The sequence below is a fragment of the Lacerta agilis genome, chromosome 13 (assembly GCF_009819535.1).
Source record: "Lacerta agilis isolate rLacAgi1 chromosome 13, rLacAgi1.pri, whole genome shotgun sequence".
In the NCBI taxonomy this organism is placed as follows: Eukaryota; Metazoa; Chordata; class Lepidosauria; order Squamata; family Lacertidae; genus Lacerta; species Lacerta agilis.
Genome location: NC_046324.1, coordinates 46,169,071 through 46,185,899, shown reverse-complemented (window position 1 = coordinate 46,185,899; position 16,829 = coordinate 46,169,071). Strand labels below are relative to the sequence as shown.

Sequence of the window (16,829 nt, the reverse complement as noted above, 5' to 3'; positions counted from 1 at the left end):
GTGAAAAAGGCAAATCCCATGCTGGGGTTAACTAGGAAAGGAATTGAAAATAAAACAGCCAATATCATAATGCCGACTATACAAATCAATGGTGCGGCTGCATTTGGAATACTGTGTACCATTCTGGTCGCCCCATCTCAAAAAGGGTATTGTAGATGTATATTTTCAGGACTCACCTGATTTTTATGAATGTAGATTGCTTTAAACTGTTTTGAATATTATGTTTAAATGTTGTAACCTGCCCTGGGAGCTTAGGGTGAAGGGCAGGTAATAAACAGACAAATACACATATACAAACTATCTAGCAAATATTACAATTGGAGAAGGTTTAGAAAAAGACAACTAAGATAATCAGGCAAATGGAGTGGCTCTATGAAGAAAGGTTGCAGCATTTGGGACTTTCAAGTATAGAGAAAGAGGTGGCACGATACTTACAAGTTTATAAAATGATGCTTGTTGTGGGGAAAAGGAATAGAGACAAGTGTTTTCTCCTTCTCTTGTTAGACACAGTGCCGGATTGCCAAACAGACAGAGTAGGCACCAGCCTATGGGCTCCAAACCTTTTGGGGGGCCCATGACAACAGATCAAAATAATATTGATTTGATCTTGAAACGAAGTTAAAAGTTAAGTTTGAGCTTTCTTAGTTCAGTGTTATTCTACTAGAGCAGGGGTGGCCAACTTCCAAGAGATCTACTCACAGAGTTAAAAACTGGCAGTGATCTACCCCCTTTTGTGGGGTTCAGGTCAAAGTTGTTGAGCTTTTTTTTTTTAGGAAGGAAAGCCCTGTTTTTTGGGGTTCACGTAAAATTTGTTGGGCTTCTTTAGGGAGGGGGAAAATGACATTGAGCTTTTTTTTTAAGGAAGGAAAGCCCTGTTTTTGGTGGTTCAGGTCATTTTAGGGGTGCAGGGCAAAGATGTTGTTTTTTTTAGGGGAGCCAAAGTTTTTTAGCTTCTTTGGGGGGAGCCACTGATCTACCAGTGATCTACCAGAGACGTCCAGTGATCTACTGGCAGATCATGATCTACCTGTTGGACATGCCTGTACTAGAGCATGCACACAAGGGGGCCCCCGAGATTTTGACTGCCTAGCGACTTCAACAGGGTTTAATCTGGCACTGGTTGGACGGCCAATGAAGCTGACTGTTGAAAAATGTAGGGCACATAAATAAAAGAAAGGACGTCTTATGCAGTAGGCAGTGGTGGTCACCAACTTGGATGGGTTTAAAATAGGATTGGACAAATTAATGGAGGAGAGAGATGTCAGTGGTTACTTGCCATGATGGCAAGAGGCAATAATGCTTCTGAATACCAGTTGCCACAAGAAGGGAATGTGCTGCTCTTGTGCTTGGGTCCTCCTTGTGAGTTTCCCACAGGCACCTGGTTGGCTTCTGTGGCAACCAGATGCTGGAGGAGGTGCTGCCTTATCCAGCAGCCCTGTTTTTGCTATATGTTCTTGAATGTCAACCATAAATAAATATAAGGTTGCCCAGCCTCTTTGCAAACATGCCTTGACTTGGTGCTTTGCAGACAGATTGTCAGGAGGTGGCTTCGGTGGTGAGCGCCCAGGAGATCCGCGTTGTGGCCGATCTGTTGAAAATCTCCCCTGAAGGCTTGCAGAAGTCCATCACCTTCAAAGTGACGGTAAAGGGGAAGGCAGCCCTGACTGTGGAGCTGGGAAGATGGGCATCGAAGGGCAGGTGTCTGTCGCTGTGCTTTTGGGCCAAGAACAGTTAAAGAGTTCAGGAGGCAGAGACCCTTTTATTCTGACCTGGAATTCTGAACTGTCAAAAAACCTGGAGTGTTGAATATTTTGTGCTGCTTCTATGCAATGCATCTATTTGTTGCCTTTAATTATAGAATCATATAATTTTAGAGTTGGAAGGGCCCCAAGATTCATCTAGTCAAACTCCCTACAATGCAGGGAATCCTGCTCAGAGCCGTTCCTGGGTTGGCTCGAACCATCAACCTCTTGGTTAACAGCCAGATGCACTGACCCACAGACGGGCTCTCTTGTTGGTCTGTTAGTTTTTAATTATTATTATAACAAATTGTGCTCTTAATATTTTGTCGTAAGCTGCCCAGGGAATGTTTGTTTATTATGGACTTCTATATAAACGTAATCATAAATTATAGTAATAATAGACATGGTTACTCAGCAGGCTGCTCAGGGAGGGACAAGTTCTTCCCTTCCCTTAGTGATGAATTGCTTAGACCAAAGACTTTTGTTATGCCCTGTATGTTACATTGCAGGAAGGAGAATGTGGTCATCTGACTTCTTGGTAAAAAGGCTCTGCCTAGAGGTATCTCGGACGTGGGTGGCGCTGTGGGTTAAACCACAGAGCCTAGGGCTTGCGGATCAGAAGGTTTGCGGTTCGAATCCCCACGACGGGGTGAGCTCCCGTTGCTCAGTCCCAGCTCCTGCCCACCTAGCAGTTCGAAAGCATGTCAAAGCGCAAGTAGATAAATAGGTACCGCTCTGGTGGCAAGGTAAACGGCGTTTTCGTGCGCTGCTCTGGTTCGCCAGAAGCGGCTTAGTCATGCCTGCCACATGACCTGGAAGCTGCACGCCGGCTTGCTCGGCCAGTAAAGCGAGATGAGCGCTGCAACCCCAGAGTCGGACACGACTGGGTCAGGGGTCCCTTTACCTTTTTAGAGGTATCTCATTGATTACTGCAGCCATCCTTGCCCAGCCAGTTGACCTGGGGGGACAGTGGATGGACTCAAGAGTTTGAGCCCAGCAGCACCTGTTGATTAGGACGGGGGAGATTCCATGAGGTGGTGGTGGGGACATGATATTTTGTGTGACTTCCGCCAACCATCGGAGGGAGGTCATCTTTCTTCTTCCTTTGCTTTCTCAACAGGAAACCATGAGAGAAAAGATATACACACCCCTCACTGTCGACAGTGCCGTTGATGCCAGGTAAACAGAAGCCCCATCCATCTCCTCAACCGTAATGGAGAGAGCCATTTGTAAATACTGCTACTCACCCTCAGCACCCCTGCTTGTGGCTTATCTTCTTCCGTTTCTTTGCCTACAGCACTCTTGCGTGTGTTTTTTTCCTTTCTTCTTTCCCTCAGAGATGCCATTGCCAAGATCCTCTACTCCTTGCTCTTCAACTGGCTCATCGACAGGATTAACAGGCTCATCTACCCCAGGCAAGAGACTCTGTCCATCGCCGTCTTGGATATCTATGGCTTTGAGGTGAGGGAAGAAGTGTTCAGCTTCAGCCAATTACAACCGGGGCCTTCCCCAGAAACTGCTATTTGGTGCCCAACACAAATGTCCCTTGACAAAGGACCTAAGATACAGGGGAGGAGGCTAGAATAACACACACACACAGCCAGTGCCCCCAGAATGGTGCTTGTCACGCCAAGGTGGCTGGTGTTCTCTGGGACTGACTGGGTGGAAGCAGGACCGGATTTAGGTTTGATGAGGCCCTAAGCTACTGAAGGTAATGGGGCTCTTTATATGTCCAGCTGTCCTTTGTCAACAACAAATTGTCACTGTTTGTGTGTGTGTTGAATATATGCTATATGGTAATTTACGGACCTAATAGGTATCAAAAGACATTTGCACATAACAAAATATGCATTTTATCAAAGTAATTTATTTTTTATCTTATATTTTGGAGGTGTACATCAAGGGTTTTTTTTCTTTAAGTTTATTTGGGGCCCCCAAGAGAATGGGGCCCTAAGCTATAGCCTGTTTAAAGGTAAAGGAACCCCTGACCATTAGGTCCAGTCGTGTCCGACTCTGGGGTTGCGGCACTCATCTCACATTACTGGACGAGGGAGCTGGCGTTTGTCTGCAGACAGTTTTTCCGGGTCATGTGGCCAGCATGACTAAGCTGCTTCTGTCAAACCAGAGCAGCGCACAGAAACGCTGTTTACCTTCCCACCGTAGCGGTACCTATTTATCTACTTGCACTTTGACATGCTTTCGAACTGCTAGGTGGGCAGGAGCTGGGACCGAGCAACGGGAGCTCACCCCATCTCAGGGATTTGAACAGCCAACCTTCTGATCAGCAAGCCCTAGGCTCTGTGGTTTAACCTGTTTAGCCTGTTTAGCTTATACATAAATCCGGCACTGGGTGGAAGGCAGGAAAACCGACAGTAGATGGCACCATAGTGGAAAAACAGGCAGAGACAACTTATGCTCGTTTTGCCTCCATCGTGCTCCCTGATGGGTTCTGCATGGGGCAGCACTGAAACCAAGGAGGAGGAAGCCAGCAGGCAGGACCACCTACTGGACTGTAAGAAAGACAGGAGGCAGGTATGGGCTGGTAGAGGGCAGACAGAGACTAGTGGGGCATTGCCCCGCTCGCCCCTGATGAACCAGCCTCCAGTGCTGCAATGGCTGCTTCTGATATTCCTGGAGGCCGGCTCAGTTCGAGAACGGCAGCCAGGGCTGTGGAGCTCTTCTCCTTTATACTGGGTGGCCTGAAGTAGCCTTTTGCTCTGCATGTGCACATTTTTAAACTTGCGGTCTGAATTTTGAATAGGATCTGGGCTTCAACAGCTTTGAACAGTTGTGCATCAATTACGCAAATGAGTATCTCCAATTCTTCTTCAACAAGATCGTCTTCAAGGAGGAGCAGGTGAGGCCAGAATCCACCATCATCACCATTCTTGGGATTTTAGAGCATCACATTTTTTGATGGATCTGCAACTATGTTGTGTGTGTGTTTGTGTGTGTTTGTTTAATGCTGATATGTTTTATTTTCCTGCTTGCTCTTTTTGTTATAGCTAGCTATTTTTGGTCATTTGCTTTTAAATGATGTGTGTCCCCTTGAAAAAATTGCCATAGGCAGGATGCAAATATCAATAAATAAGTAAATACTTCAGTGTATCTGAAGAAGTGTGCATGCACATGAAAGCTCATACCAAGAACAAACTTAGTTGGTCTCTAAGGTGCTACTGGAAGGAATTTTTTTATTATTTATTATTTTGTTTTAAGTAAATAAAAGCAGCTGGAGCTACAGGCATCAGTTCATTTGGTGAGGGTGGAGGGACAGCAGATACAAATCTAATAAATACATTCTGTATTCAGGAGGAATATATCCGGGAGCATCTTGAGTGGAGAGAAATACCTTTCAATGACAACCAACCTTGCATTGACCTCATTGCCCACAGGCCTTATGGGATTTTAAGGATCCTGGACGACCAGAGCAGTTTCCCTCAGGTACCACTTGGTGTTGGGTAGAATCCATGCATAAATATATATATATATATATTTAAGTCTGTTCTAGTCGCAGGATGACAACTAACTGCTTTTGCTCAGAAGCTCCTTCACCATGTATTCATTTATGGAGGCAAGGGAAGCAATTACAGTAGTACCTCTGGTTATGTACGTAATTCGTTCCGGAGGTCCATTCTTAACCTGAAACTGTTCTTAACCTGAAGCACCACTTTAGCTAATGGGGCCTCCCGCTGCTGCTGTGCCGCCAGAGCACGATTTCTGTTCTTATCCTGAAGCAAAGTTCTTAACTTGAAGAGTTATTTCTGGGTTAGCGGAGTATGTAACCTGAAGCGTATGTAACCCAAGGTACCACTGTATCCCCCTTTGAGGGGGTGACACTCTTTCTATGCTCAAAGACCCTTGGAATGAGAGCACCAGAATTTCTGAAAGCAAGCGTTGGCCAACGTTTCATTTCTTAATAAATACTGTGGTTGGGTCATTCAACGACTCCAAGTGCAAAGGCACAGCGTAATGGCCTGTCTTTAAAAGAGCTTGCCCCTTGCATCTCTGTTTGAGTCACCATTCTGGGCTCACACAGCTGAGGGACTCGTGCAGAACCATGGCGATTGGCTCTAGAAGGTGGCTGATTCTTCCTCTTCCACACTCAAAAAGTGTGCCTCGTCTGTCCCAATGGTAGATGCCACTGTCCTAAAATGGACAGTGTTTGCAGCAATGGGGAACTTGAATCCAGAACGTCTCCACCGACACTGGGTGGACGACATGGGGCACTGCTAGTCTGACCCAGTTATTCCTCCACCTTGCCAGGCCACGGATCACACATTTCTCCAGAAGTGTCATTACCACCACGGCGCCAACCCGCTTTACTCCAAACCAAAGATGCCGCTACCTGAGTTCTCCATCAAGCACTATGCTGGCAAAGTCACCTACCAGGTGAGACACCGGGTGGTTGGGAAGGGGCAACACAAAGAAGAAGAACAGGGTACATTCTGCACAAATAAGGTGCTTGGTGCCTTGGACTGGGACCCCCAGCCACCAGCCCCTCCTGTGCCACCATCACTCTGTTTCCACTGCAAGCCCGGCAGACTCTGTGCCTCCACAGCACCATCTAAGCTGCAGCTCCAGCCTGCCTAGGCATTGCATCAGCTGACCCTGCCAAGATCACTGAGGAGCAGTAATGATCAGGGCCATAGCTGTCAACTTTCGGATTGGAAAATAAGGGATCAGCAGCCTCACCTATGACAGTCACATGGTAGTGGTGGGCGGAGCCAGAAGCAAGTGAGCGGAGCAGCTAGAACACGGGGAGTTTAACTTCTAGAGGGGAAGGATGAGAGAGCGGCAGCGGTACCCTCCCTGCTTTTTGCGGCTCAGTTTCAGGATTGTTGAGGAGATTATTTTTTAAGGTGTTTTGGGGGGAAAGGAGGGCTTGTCTCAGAGCCAGCGCCTTTTGTAGATCTGAGACCTAGGAAGAAGATCTTATCCGAGCCGGAAAGGTTATTCTTGGCGCTAGGCTTAGACTAATGGCAGGAGCGCAGTCTGCAGGGGATGATTTCTACAGATTGGAAAGAGAGCGCTGCCGACCGGCCCTCCACGTGGAGAAGGAAGGGACGCGGGTTACCCACCCTGAGAGGGAAGGATCGGCGCTTGAGTGGCGAAACGCCCTCCCTGCCCCCTGTGCTTAAGGACACCCGCACCCATGGGAGAGGACCTCCCACGGTACCTGTTTTGCCCACGGCGCCCTGTCCCAGCACCACGAGCCTCAGGGTCCACACAGAACTCAGGCTGACGGATCGGCGCAAGGGCCGAGGGAAGCTCATGCCCCCTCCCCGCTCTGTCTGTCTCCGGCAGGTCAGATCTGCGCGCTGAGGCTGCGTCTGCTTCCAACTCATTCCCAGTCTCTCCTCCTCCTCCTTTCCCCTCCTCCTCCTCCTCCTCCTCCCCCCTCCTCTGGCTGCTGCCTGTCTGCAGCTAGTCTGGCTCTTAGTGACAGCAGGCAAAGAACGGGGGAGACGGGGAAGGAAGGGAGACAGGGGCGTGCGGCCGGGCGCAAGCACGCCTGCGGGCAGCAGAGTGGGGGAGGGGAAGGAGAAGCTTCACAACCCAGGAATATACAGGTTTTTGAGTCATCCGGGACAGCAGCGGGAAACACGATTAAAAACGGGGGAATCCTGGCCAAAACGGGATACTTGACACCACTGATCAGGGCAGCAGTTTCAGCCCCACGTAGCACAGAAAGTAAGGGCGCCTGGGCCAGACTTCTCCCTGCTTTGAATGAAGAGGCACTTCACACATAGACTATATTTTGGCTCAGAAAATATAATGCATTTCTTAACCCCACTGTAGGTACACAAGTTCTTGGATAAAAACTACGATCAGGTTCGCCTGGACGTCCTGGAGCTTTTTGTCAACAGCAAAATCAAAGTAGGTGTTTTGGGGTGTCCTCAGGTCGGCTGGCTCCAGTGCATGCAATGGCTTCTGTGTTTGGAAGAGTAGGGCAAAGCTGTGTGTGGTGTGGCTGTTGTTAGTAGCGTCACCTAAATAATACAGACGGAGTCCAGAGAGAAAAGAAACTGATAAAACTTAATTGGGTTAATTGAACTAAAAACAACAACAACAAACCAACCATATAATATGAAGAGAAATAAACATAAGGGTAATGTCTTTCTTAATTCAGGCCTTGTTTATAGCAGGAAGACATACAACAACACAAACAGGAAGGAAAAAGCTCCCTCAAAACTGCACAGCCAATGAGAGCATGAGTTACCTCAGCAAGCATCATTCCATGCTGCCTGGTTGCTAAGCAACACCTCCACCCACCCCTCTTCTCGTCTCTGTGACTTTAACCCTAACTGAATTAACCCTTAAATTATACAGCCAATCAGAGCACAAGTTACCTCAGCAAGGCTCATGCCCCTCTGCCTGGTTGCTAAGCAACACCTCCACCTATTCTCCCCCTGCTTATTGACTTTAACGCTAATTGAATTAACCCTTAAGTTACACACAGAATGATCTCTGCTGTTGCACTTCCAACAGTGGTGGGGAGCATAGGAATGGGGACTTGCAGATACAGGTTGTCTAAGTGGGTGATAATGAAAAGTCATTTCTTGCTTCACTGATTGACCTTGGAGCAGTCACTATCTCTCTGCATAACCTACTCTGCAGAGCTGGTGTAAATCCGGGTGATCGAACATTTTTTGTCCTGAGGGGCATATTGGCCGATCCATTCAGGGACCCCACACCAGGGGTAGGTATGGCCAAAATTGGCTGTGGCCAACTCTCACACATTTACTTGCACTCATGCACACACAAATCCACACACCTAGGTCTCTGTGCTCAGCTGATCTGTGTATATTAGCTTAAGGAAAGTTACTGCCATGTGCGTGCTCATCAGATTATGAATCTGATGACCAGGGAGGGGCAGATTTGCATGCCCATCAAGGTACAGTGCTGGATGGAGAGGTTTAAATGTCTCTGCACTCCCCAGGGGTGGCTTCCATTTTTATTTATTTATATTTTTGACCCAACTGCAAAAATAGATGAGGTATTGGTAGGGGAGAAATATCAGAGCTCTCAACCACTCCTGGTCTACACTATTCTCACCTAGGGATGGGGAAGGAATTTGTCCACACGAAAGCTCATACCAAGAACAAACTTAGTTGGTCTCTAAGGTGCTACTGGAAATAATTTTTTATTTTATTTTGTTTTGACTATGGCAGACCAACACGGCTACCCACCTGTAACTGGAACTAATGCTAACCTGTTTAATTAATACTTTCCAGACAAGTATGAGGATCAGAGCATAGCTTATCAATTGAAAGTCACACTTCTCCTAATCTTGCAGTGCATTTTTCCAGCCCCAAAAACGTGTGTATGCAGGGAAATAAATGCCTAGAAATACTGCACTGTACTACTTTAGTGCATTGTACTGGGGAAGACCTGCATCTGTTAGACCGAATGGTGTATAAACACAGGCTTATCAGGAGAAATGCACAGGAAAATGAGTGTCAATGTTCATGCAAACTTTAAAAAAAAAAATCACAGACTGATCTTGAAATGGGGTGAACTGAAATTTAAGATGGGATGGAGGGAAGAAACTAAGACGGACAGATGCATCCATCCTTATAGTCTCTCCGTGTTCCCAGTGTGGTGTAGTGGTTAAGAGCGGTAGACTCGTTATCTGGGGAACCGGGTTCGCGTCTCCACTCCTCCACATGCAGCTGCTGGGTGACCTTGGGCCAGTCACACTTCTTTGAAGTCTCTCAGCCCCACTCACCCCACAGAGTGTTTGTTGTGGGGGAGGAAGGGAAAGGAGAATGTTAGCCGCTTTGAGACTCCTTCGGGTAGTGAAAAGCGGGATATCAAATCCAAACTCTTCTTCTTCTTCCCATTTCATCCTCACGACAGCCATGCGAGGTAGGTTAGGCTGGCAGAGAGTGGCTTGCCCAAGATCACCCAGCAAACATCCTCTGTGCAGGGAGAGCTGGATCAAAATGGAATGAGTTGCAAATGTCCCACCTGCTCCCAAAATGTCCCCTACAAAATGAAATGTCTCCTCTGCTCTTGCCCCAGATGGTGGCCAACCTGTTCTACAGCCATGCCCAGGTGATAGCTCAGCAGACCATGATGGGGAGAAGCAGCACCAGCAGGCGGAAATATAAGTCCCACACGGTGGCAGCGAAATTCCAGCAGTCGCTTTTGGACCTTGTGGATAAAATGGAGAGGTGAGTGAGGAAGGCATAGGGCAAGCACTTGCGTGAATAGCTTTTCAAATTGCTGGCATGGAGGGCCCATGAACCGGATCAGGACCCTGGCAGGGTGGTAGGCAAGGGAGACCAAAACCCACTGTTCTGGGTTCTCTTCCAGCCCTGCCTGGAGATGTCGGGGATTGAACCAGGCTTCTCTTGCTTGCAAAGCAAAGTCATTCAGCTATGGTCCCTCCCCAAAGACATAGGAACACCAGAAGCTTAGCATTGTCTACACAGACACACAGCGGCTGTGCAGGATTTCAGGTGGTGTTTTCTCCCAGTCCTTCCTTGAGGTGCCAGGGATTGAACCTGCTTTGAGCTATGGTCCTTCCCCTGAAAATTAAGTAAGATTCTAGTCCTCAGCGTTACAGGCCTTGTATAAAGGGACGGAACGGCCTCCTGTCAAATCAGAGCATTGGTACAGCTAGTCCAGTATGGTCCATACGGTCTGGCAGCAGCTCTCTGTGGTTTCATCCAGGAGACATTCCCATTTCTACTTGGAGATGCTGGCGCTCTCTCACTATGCTGCAGCCCTTCCCTAGAGGTGGCAAGGAATAGATATATAGGTCCTTTGCACATTTGTTGCTTCCCGTAGAGTGAAGTAGCTGTGATTTTGATACTGTATGTGGGTGGTTTTTAAATTGACCCATGACCTGGATCGGGACCATGGCAGGTTGTGGGGGGAGCAAGAGGGTCCTGAACCTGCTGTTTGCATGAGCAGGGTATTTCCCATTTGTGCCAGTGGGAACAAATTCTTCCTTCGTGCAAATAGCAGGCAATTCCATTCAATATACACCACTTTCAGGATGGATAAATTTTATAGTCCCATCGTATGTGTTTTTCTTCTTCTTCTTCTGCAGATGTAACCCTTTCTTCGTCCGCTGCATCAAACCCAACAATAAGAAGGTACGGACTTGCTGTGCCCTAAGGGGAAAGGGACATAGGAAGCTGCCTTTTTGCAGAGTCAGACTGCTGGTCCTTCTAGCTCAACGTTGCTGTCACTGACTGGCAGCAGCTCTGCAGGGTTTCAGGCAGAAGTCTTTCTTAGCCCTTCCTGGAACTGCCAGGGGTTGAACCTGAGACCTTTTGGATGCAAAAGCAGGTGCCCTACCTCTGAACTATGGCCCTCCCTCAAGAGTGTTTTCATAGAACAGTAGGGCTGAAAGGGACCCCAATGGTCATCTGGTACAACCCCCTGCAATGCAGGAAATTTTGATCATGACATTTAATGGCTTCACTTTCACCCCACCTAAAAAAGCCAATGCAATTCTGGGCTGCATCAATAGGAGTATAGCGTCTAGATCAAGGGAGGTAATAGTACCACTATATTCTTCTCTGGTCAGACCTCACCTGGAATACTGTGTCCAGTTCTGGGCACCACAGTTCAAGAAGGATACTGACAAGCTGGAACGTGTCCAGAAGAGGGCAACCAAAATGGTCAAAGGCCTGGAAACAATGCCTTATGAGGAACGGCTTAGGGAGCTGGGTATGTTTAGCCTGGAGAAGAGAAGGTTAAGGGGTGATATGATAGCCATGTTCAAATATATAAAAGGATGTCATCTAGAGGAGGGAGAAAGGTTGTTTTCTGCTGCTCCAGAGAAGCGGACACGGGGCAATGGATTCAAACTACAAGAAAGAAGATTCCACCTAAACATTAGGAAGAACTTCCTGACAGTGAGAGCTGTTTGACAGTGGAATTTGCTGCCAAGGAGTGTGGTGGAGTCTCCTTCTTTGGAGGTCTTTAAGCAGAGGCTTGACAGCCATCTGTCAGGAATGCTTTGATGGTGTTTCCTGCTTGGCAGGGGGTTGGACTGGATGGCCCTTGTGGTCTCTTCCAACCCTATGATTCTATGATCTTTGCAGTGCTAACACAGCTGCAGCCAAGCCTCTCCCTCCTTGCAGCTTCTCCTGCAGAACTTCAGTTTCTACAATGCTGCCCCCACTCATTTCCTTCCAATCGTCTCCTCAATAGCACTTTGGGCACCTGCTGAGTCATTCAGAAATTGATGGGTGCTGACTCATCCATCACAGGTAAAGGAAGACCTGACACTAAATAGTGCTTCCTCTGGCCTGAAAACCCAGTGGTCTTGAGTCGTCCAGAGAGCTCCTCTCTCCCACTCTGTCAGGCTCGTTTCTCCTATAACGATATGAATCCTGAACCAGTCGGCCCATTTACCATCCTCTCCAATGCTCTCCTTCGCTCTTCCTCAACCAGAAGCCAGGACTTTTTGAGCCTGACGTAGTCAGCAGCCAGCTGCGGTACTCGGGGATTCTGGAGACCATCCGCATCCGCAAAGAGGGCTTCCCCGTTCGCATCCCCTTCCAAACGTTCATTGAAAGGTATGGTCAACAAGGGCTCTGACTCGGAAAGGCAAGGAAGGGGAAGAGCAATTGCAGGCTCTGACAGGCAGGCTTGGCTGCAGTATCCTTGCTCATTTTACCCGGGAGCCTTTGGTGGGGAAGGACTTTGTCAAAAGCTTTATTTAGTGTCCCACGTATATGGTACCCACAAGGGCTCCCCTAACCACATGCTTGTTACCAGAGCCAGCCCAAAACGTTTTGCTGCGGGAAGGGAAGGAGAAGATAGTTTTTGCCCCTGTTCCAGAAACTGGCCAGGGTGGCAATTGACTTTTTCTTCAGTTGCAGCACTATGTTAGTATCCTTTGTTGGGTGAGAAGGAAAAAGAAAACAGGTACAGTGGTACCCCGGGTTACGTACGTAATTGGTTCCGGGTTACCGTTCGTAACCCGAAAATTACGCAACCCGAACAAACACGCAAAAAACCCGGAAGTAGCAGTTTGCACATGCGCGAATGCATCTGCACATGCGTGAACTGCGCAGATCGCTTATGCGAATCTGCGCACCGTGCGCGCTCCAGGTTGCGCTTCCAGGTTACCGGAGTTCGTAACCTGAAAAGTACGTAACCCAGAACGTATGTAAGCCGAGGTACAACCGTATATAGAAAGGCTTTTTGGACTTTGACTCCCATAAGCCCCAGCCAGCAAAGCCAGTGATGAGGGATGATTATTATCTGTAACCAGATAATATGACCTGGGAGAGTTGTGATGGGTGTGTATGTATGTGCATGTGTGGCTGACAATGTGTGTTTTTTAATGGGATGGGATCCAATTTCGTTGCACTTGTACAACGTTGTACTTGTACAATGACAATAATGAAATCTTATCTTATCATCTTAGCTTATCTTATCTTATCTTATGATGGGAGCTGTAGTCCAGCAACAGTTGGAGGCTACCTAATCACACCCTGAGCCTGTCTCTTTAGGTACCGCTGCCTTGTTGATATCAAACAAGGCATGATCCCTGATGCGTGGAACAGCGCGGTAGTGCTGAAGAAGCTATGCTCAGTCACCCCCGATATGTACTGCATTGGAGCCACCAAGGTACAGCCGCCATTTTCCTTGATGATCATGGTTGTAAGTAAATGCTTGGCAGCTTGGAGCGTGGAAATTCCCATCCCTGGATTTTCTTGTCATGGGGTGGTGAGCCCAGGGGTCTCTCCGCCTCTCAGCTGACCAAGGTGAATGGACAGTTCGCCTGCCTGCGTCTGAGGGAAAGGGAAGGCAGCAAGGCTGGGAGAGCTAACTGGGCATCTATCGGTCAGGCTGGGAGAGCTAACTGCTACAGAGCTCCTCCTCTCTCAGAAGTGTCTCTATCTGTAGCCATTCCACCTGCTTGCTTCTGAGGGAGAAATGAGATACCTAAGCCCCTTCCACCGGCAAGGCTTGGACACTGGCGGAGGAAGGGGGTGTGGTGGGTGCAGCCTGCCCTGGGTGTCATCACTGAGGGGGGTGATATCACCGCCCCGCCCCCCTGGGATGCTCACCCTGCCCCCGGGTGCACACCCTGCCCCCGGGTGCACTAGCTCCGCCTCTGGGCTTGGACCAACTCCCATTTGGCCAAAGAACTGCCTCTCCCATCAGATGTCAAAGAGACAAACGTTTATGCAACCTTCCGTAGACATCTGAAGACAGCCCTGTGTAGGGAAGCTTTTAATGTTTGCTGTATCTTGTGCTTTCTTATATTCTGTTGGAAGCCGCTCAGGGTGGCTGGGGCAACCCAGTCAGAGGGGCAAGGTACGAGTAATAAATTATTATGATTATTCCACTTGGCCATTGCCACTGACTTCATCACAAAACAGCATGAAAAAGTCTGTGGTATTCTCATGGGGCCTACCTGAATGGATTTGTTTGTCTCTTCCTCTTTGCCATTCCTGTTTTTTTAAAAAAAACAAAACAAAATAAAAAATTCCTTCCAGGAGCACCTTAGAGACCAACTAAGTTTGTTCTTGTTATGAACTTCCGTGTGCATGCACACTTCTTCAGATACACTGAAACAGAAGTCACCAGACCCTTATATATAGTGAGAAAGTGGGGAGGGGTATTATTCAGAAGGGTGGTGGGAATGGGTGATTGGCTGATAGGCAAAGACACTGGATTCTTATCTCATTATACATGACAAAGCTATCTTTAGCCATCTTGCCCCTTGCCTTTTTCTGTAAGACCAATTGCAGTCGTTAACAGTCGTCAACAGGTTTTCCACACCTATCAGCCAATCACTGGAAGGATTTTTTTATTTTTTATTTTGTTTTGACTATGGCAGACCAACACAGCTACCTACCTGTAACTGTTTTTTTTTTACTTTTCATTAATGTCTCTTAGATTGTAATGTGTTATTGTAAAACAGAAACTACCCCCCCAGCATAGGAGCCAACTCCTAGGGGGCAAGGGGTCTTCAGCCCCCAAAATAAAATATTTGAGGAGGGTGCCCCCCCAATTGATGGGCATTGCCAGTCAAGTGGTGTGCGTGCACTGCATCATGTGATCAGTTATACAGGGCAGGGCTTACTTGGGCCCCCCAATATTTTATTGAAGTTGGTCCTCCTGCCCCTCCAGTGCTTTGACAGGAAAGCTGTTGTATAAACGTCATGAACAACTGAATGCCAAGGAAGGTTGGGTGTAGGTAGCTGCCACCCAGAGCCACGGCAGTGGGTTGGCTAAGAGCATTGGACTAGGACCTAAGAGAGACCAGGGTTAGAATCCACACTTCAACCGTGAAGTTCAGTGGGTTACCTTGGAAGCCAGTTGCTGCTTCTCGGCCTAACCCACCTCGCAGGGTTGTTGTGGAGAAGAATCGGGAGAGGGAGGACTGTGTACGCCACCCTTGATCGCCTTGGAGGAAAGGTGGGAGAGGAGTTCAATTAATTAATGAGTTGTTCTGATGCTTCCCCCACTCCCTCCTCACACCAGCTCTTCATGAAGGAGAATGTCTACCAGCACTTGGAAGGGAAGCGAGAACGGATTGTCCACATGGCAGCTCTCACGCTGCAGCGGTACACGCGCGGCTTCTTGATCAAGAAACGCTTCTTCGCCCTCCGCCACAAGATCATCCTCTTCCAGGCGCGGGCCCGAGGCTATCTTGTCAGGTGCACAGCTGCAACATGCTCTCTGTGCTAGAGATAGAGGAGGACAGGCATCTGTGTGTGCTTGGGGAGGGGGTGTGAGAACATTGGCCAGCGTCAGCCGTCGCCATTGTGGTTATGTCATATCATAACGTCACATCATCATACATCATCCCCACCCTGCCTTGCACCATGGATTGCTGGGGCAGAGGAATAGGAATAGGCAGTGCAATGACATCACATCTTACACTGCGCAACATGAGCCTAGGGATGGGGAGCCACTGGCCAGTGGGTCAGCCTTGGCCCATGATGGGGTTCGACCACAAAGCCTTTTTAAAAACCACATCCACCTGCCAATCAGGTGACACCAGTGACCTGTGGGAGGTTGGCCTTCAATTCTGCATTGGTCCAACCAGCATTGGGCCCAACCTATTCAGCAGGATTTAGCCCCTGCTCACCAGCTGATGATCAGAGGTTGAATCCTGGTAAGTTCCCTTCAGAGAGTAGGACTCTGTTCATTAGACAGCAGTTCTGTGGGGTGCTACTTCAAAGGGGAGAGTGTTTGAAAGCCCTTCACTGCTCTTTGAAGTCCCAGCAGGCCACAAAGCACAGTACCACCTGATGTCATCTTGATGACAGGTGATTGACACTAGGTGTGTCTCAGCATCTGAATTTTGATTTGCCTGTTCCCTCTGCATGTTAAACGTGTGCCATTTGTGTCTGGTCTGTTTGTCCGTTATCGTCTTTTATTTTGGTTTTTTGCCTTGGGTAGGAGAAAGTGTTGTTGAGGCTGGGTGTGATCTTTCCCACCTCCGTACCGGGGGGTTTCCCGTCCTGCAGGCAAAGGTACCGGAGGCTGCGCCGAACCCTCATCAAGGTCAGGTGCCTGGTACGCATCTATGTGAATCGCAGGAGATACCTTAAGGTGAGTCCCGTCTTGTCTGGGCACTGGTAGAGGAGGTGTGGGAGCCTGGAGGGAAGGGGATTTTGTAGCAGCAAAATGAGACGAATTGAACACCTGCAAGCAGGACTTGAGTGCAACTGCATTCTCTCTTCCTGCCATTAAATAGGGAATCTGGGTTGAGTTGTATGTGCATTTTCACCTGTGTGCGCCATTCTCAGAGGGGGGAAAGGCAAATTTTAAACATTGCATTTTGTGTCTTAAGTGTCACGTAATTCACATTCTCCTCACCCCACCTCCAATTGTTCAGAGGTTTGCATAGTAAGGGCAGCAGGTTGGCTTGATTGTTTGAAGCAGTTTAGACTCACAAAGATGTCCAGCTATCCCCGAATGAATAGATCCAAACCTGTGTTACCTGTCTGGCAGGAGATTCTGAAAGCCTGCTGTATCCCTGCCCCACCCTTAATTGATGAGATGCAGGTGTGTTGTACGTTTTATAAACTTACAATTTTTCATAATCATTGTTGGGTTTTTTTTAATAAAAAAAAACAAATTTTCCAATGAAGT

At 48.1% G+C, this 16,829-nt stretch overlaps 1 protein-coding gene across 1 annotated transcript in view; it reads left to right on the top strand.

Moving 5' to 3' along the window:
- The window catches only part of MYO15A (myosin XVA), a 106,430-nt gene that overhangs the window by 20,621 nt on the left and 68,980 nt on the right, over window positions 1–16,829 (top strand). The window contains exons 11-23 of the mRNA XM_033166496.1: window positions 1,529–1,642; window positions 2,863–2,921; window positions 3,080–3,203; window positions 4,504–4,599; window positions 5,052–5,183; window positions 6,006–6,131; window positions 7,542–7,619; window positions 9,768–9,919; window positions 10,804–10,849; window positions 12,159–12,283; window positions 13,226–13,343; window positions 15,210–15,385; window positions 16,202–16,286. Of these exons, the coding sequence (XP_033022387.1) occupies window positions 1,529–1,642; window positions 2,863–2,921; window positions 3,080–3,203; window positions 4,504–4,599; window positions 5,052–5,183; window positions 6,006–6,131; window positions 7,542–7,619; window positions 9,768–9,919; window positions 10,804–10,849; window positions 12,159–12,283; window positions 13,226–13,343; window positions 15,210–15,385; window positions 16,202–16,286 (1,431 nt within the window). The remainder of the gene's footprint in view (window positions 1–1,528; window positions 1,643–2,862; window positions 2,922–3,079; window positions 3,204–4,503; window positions 4,600–5,051; window positions 5,184–6,005; window positions 6,132–7,541; window positions 7,620–9,767; window positions 9,920–10,803; window positions 10,850–12,158; window positions 12,284–13,225; window positions 13,344–15,209; window positions 15,386–16,201; window positions 16,287–16,829) is intronic.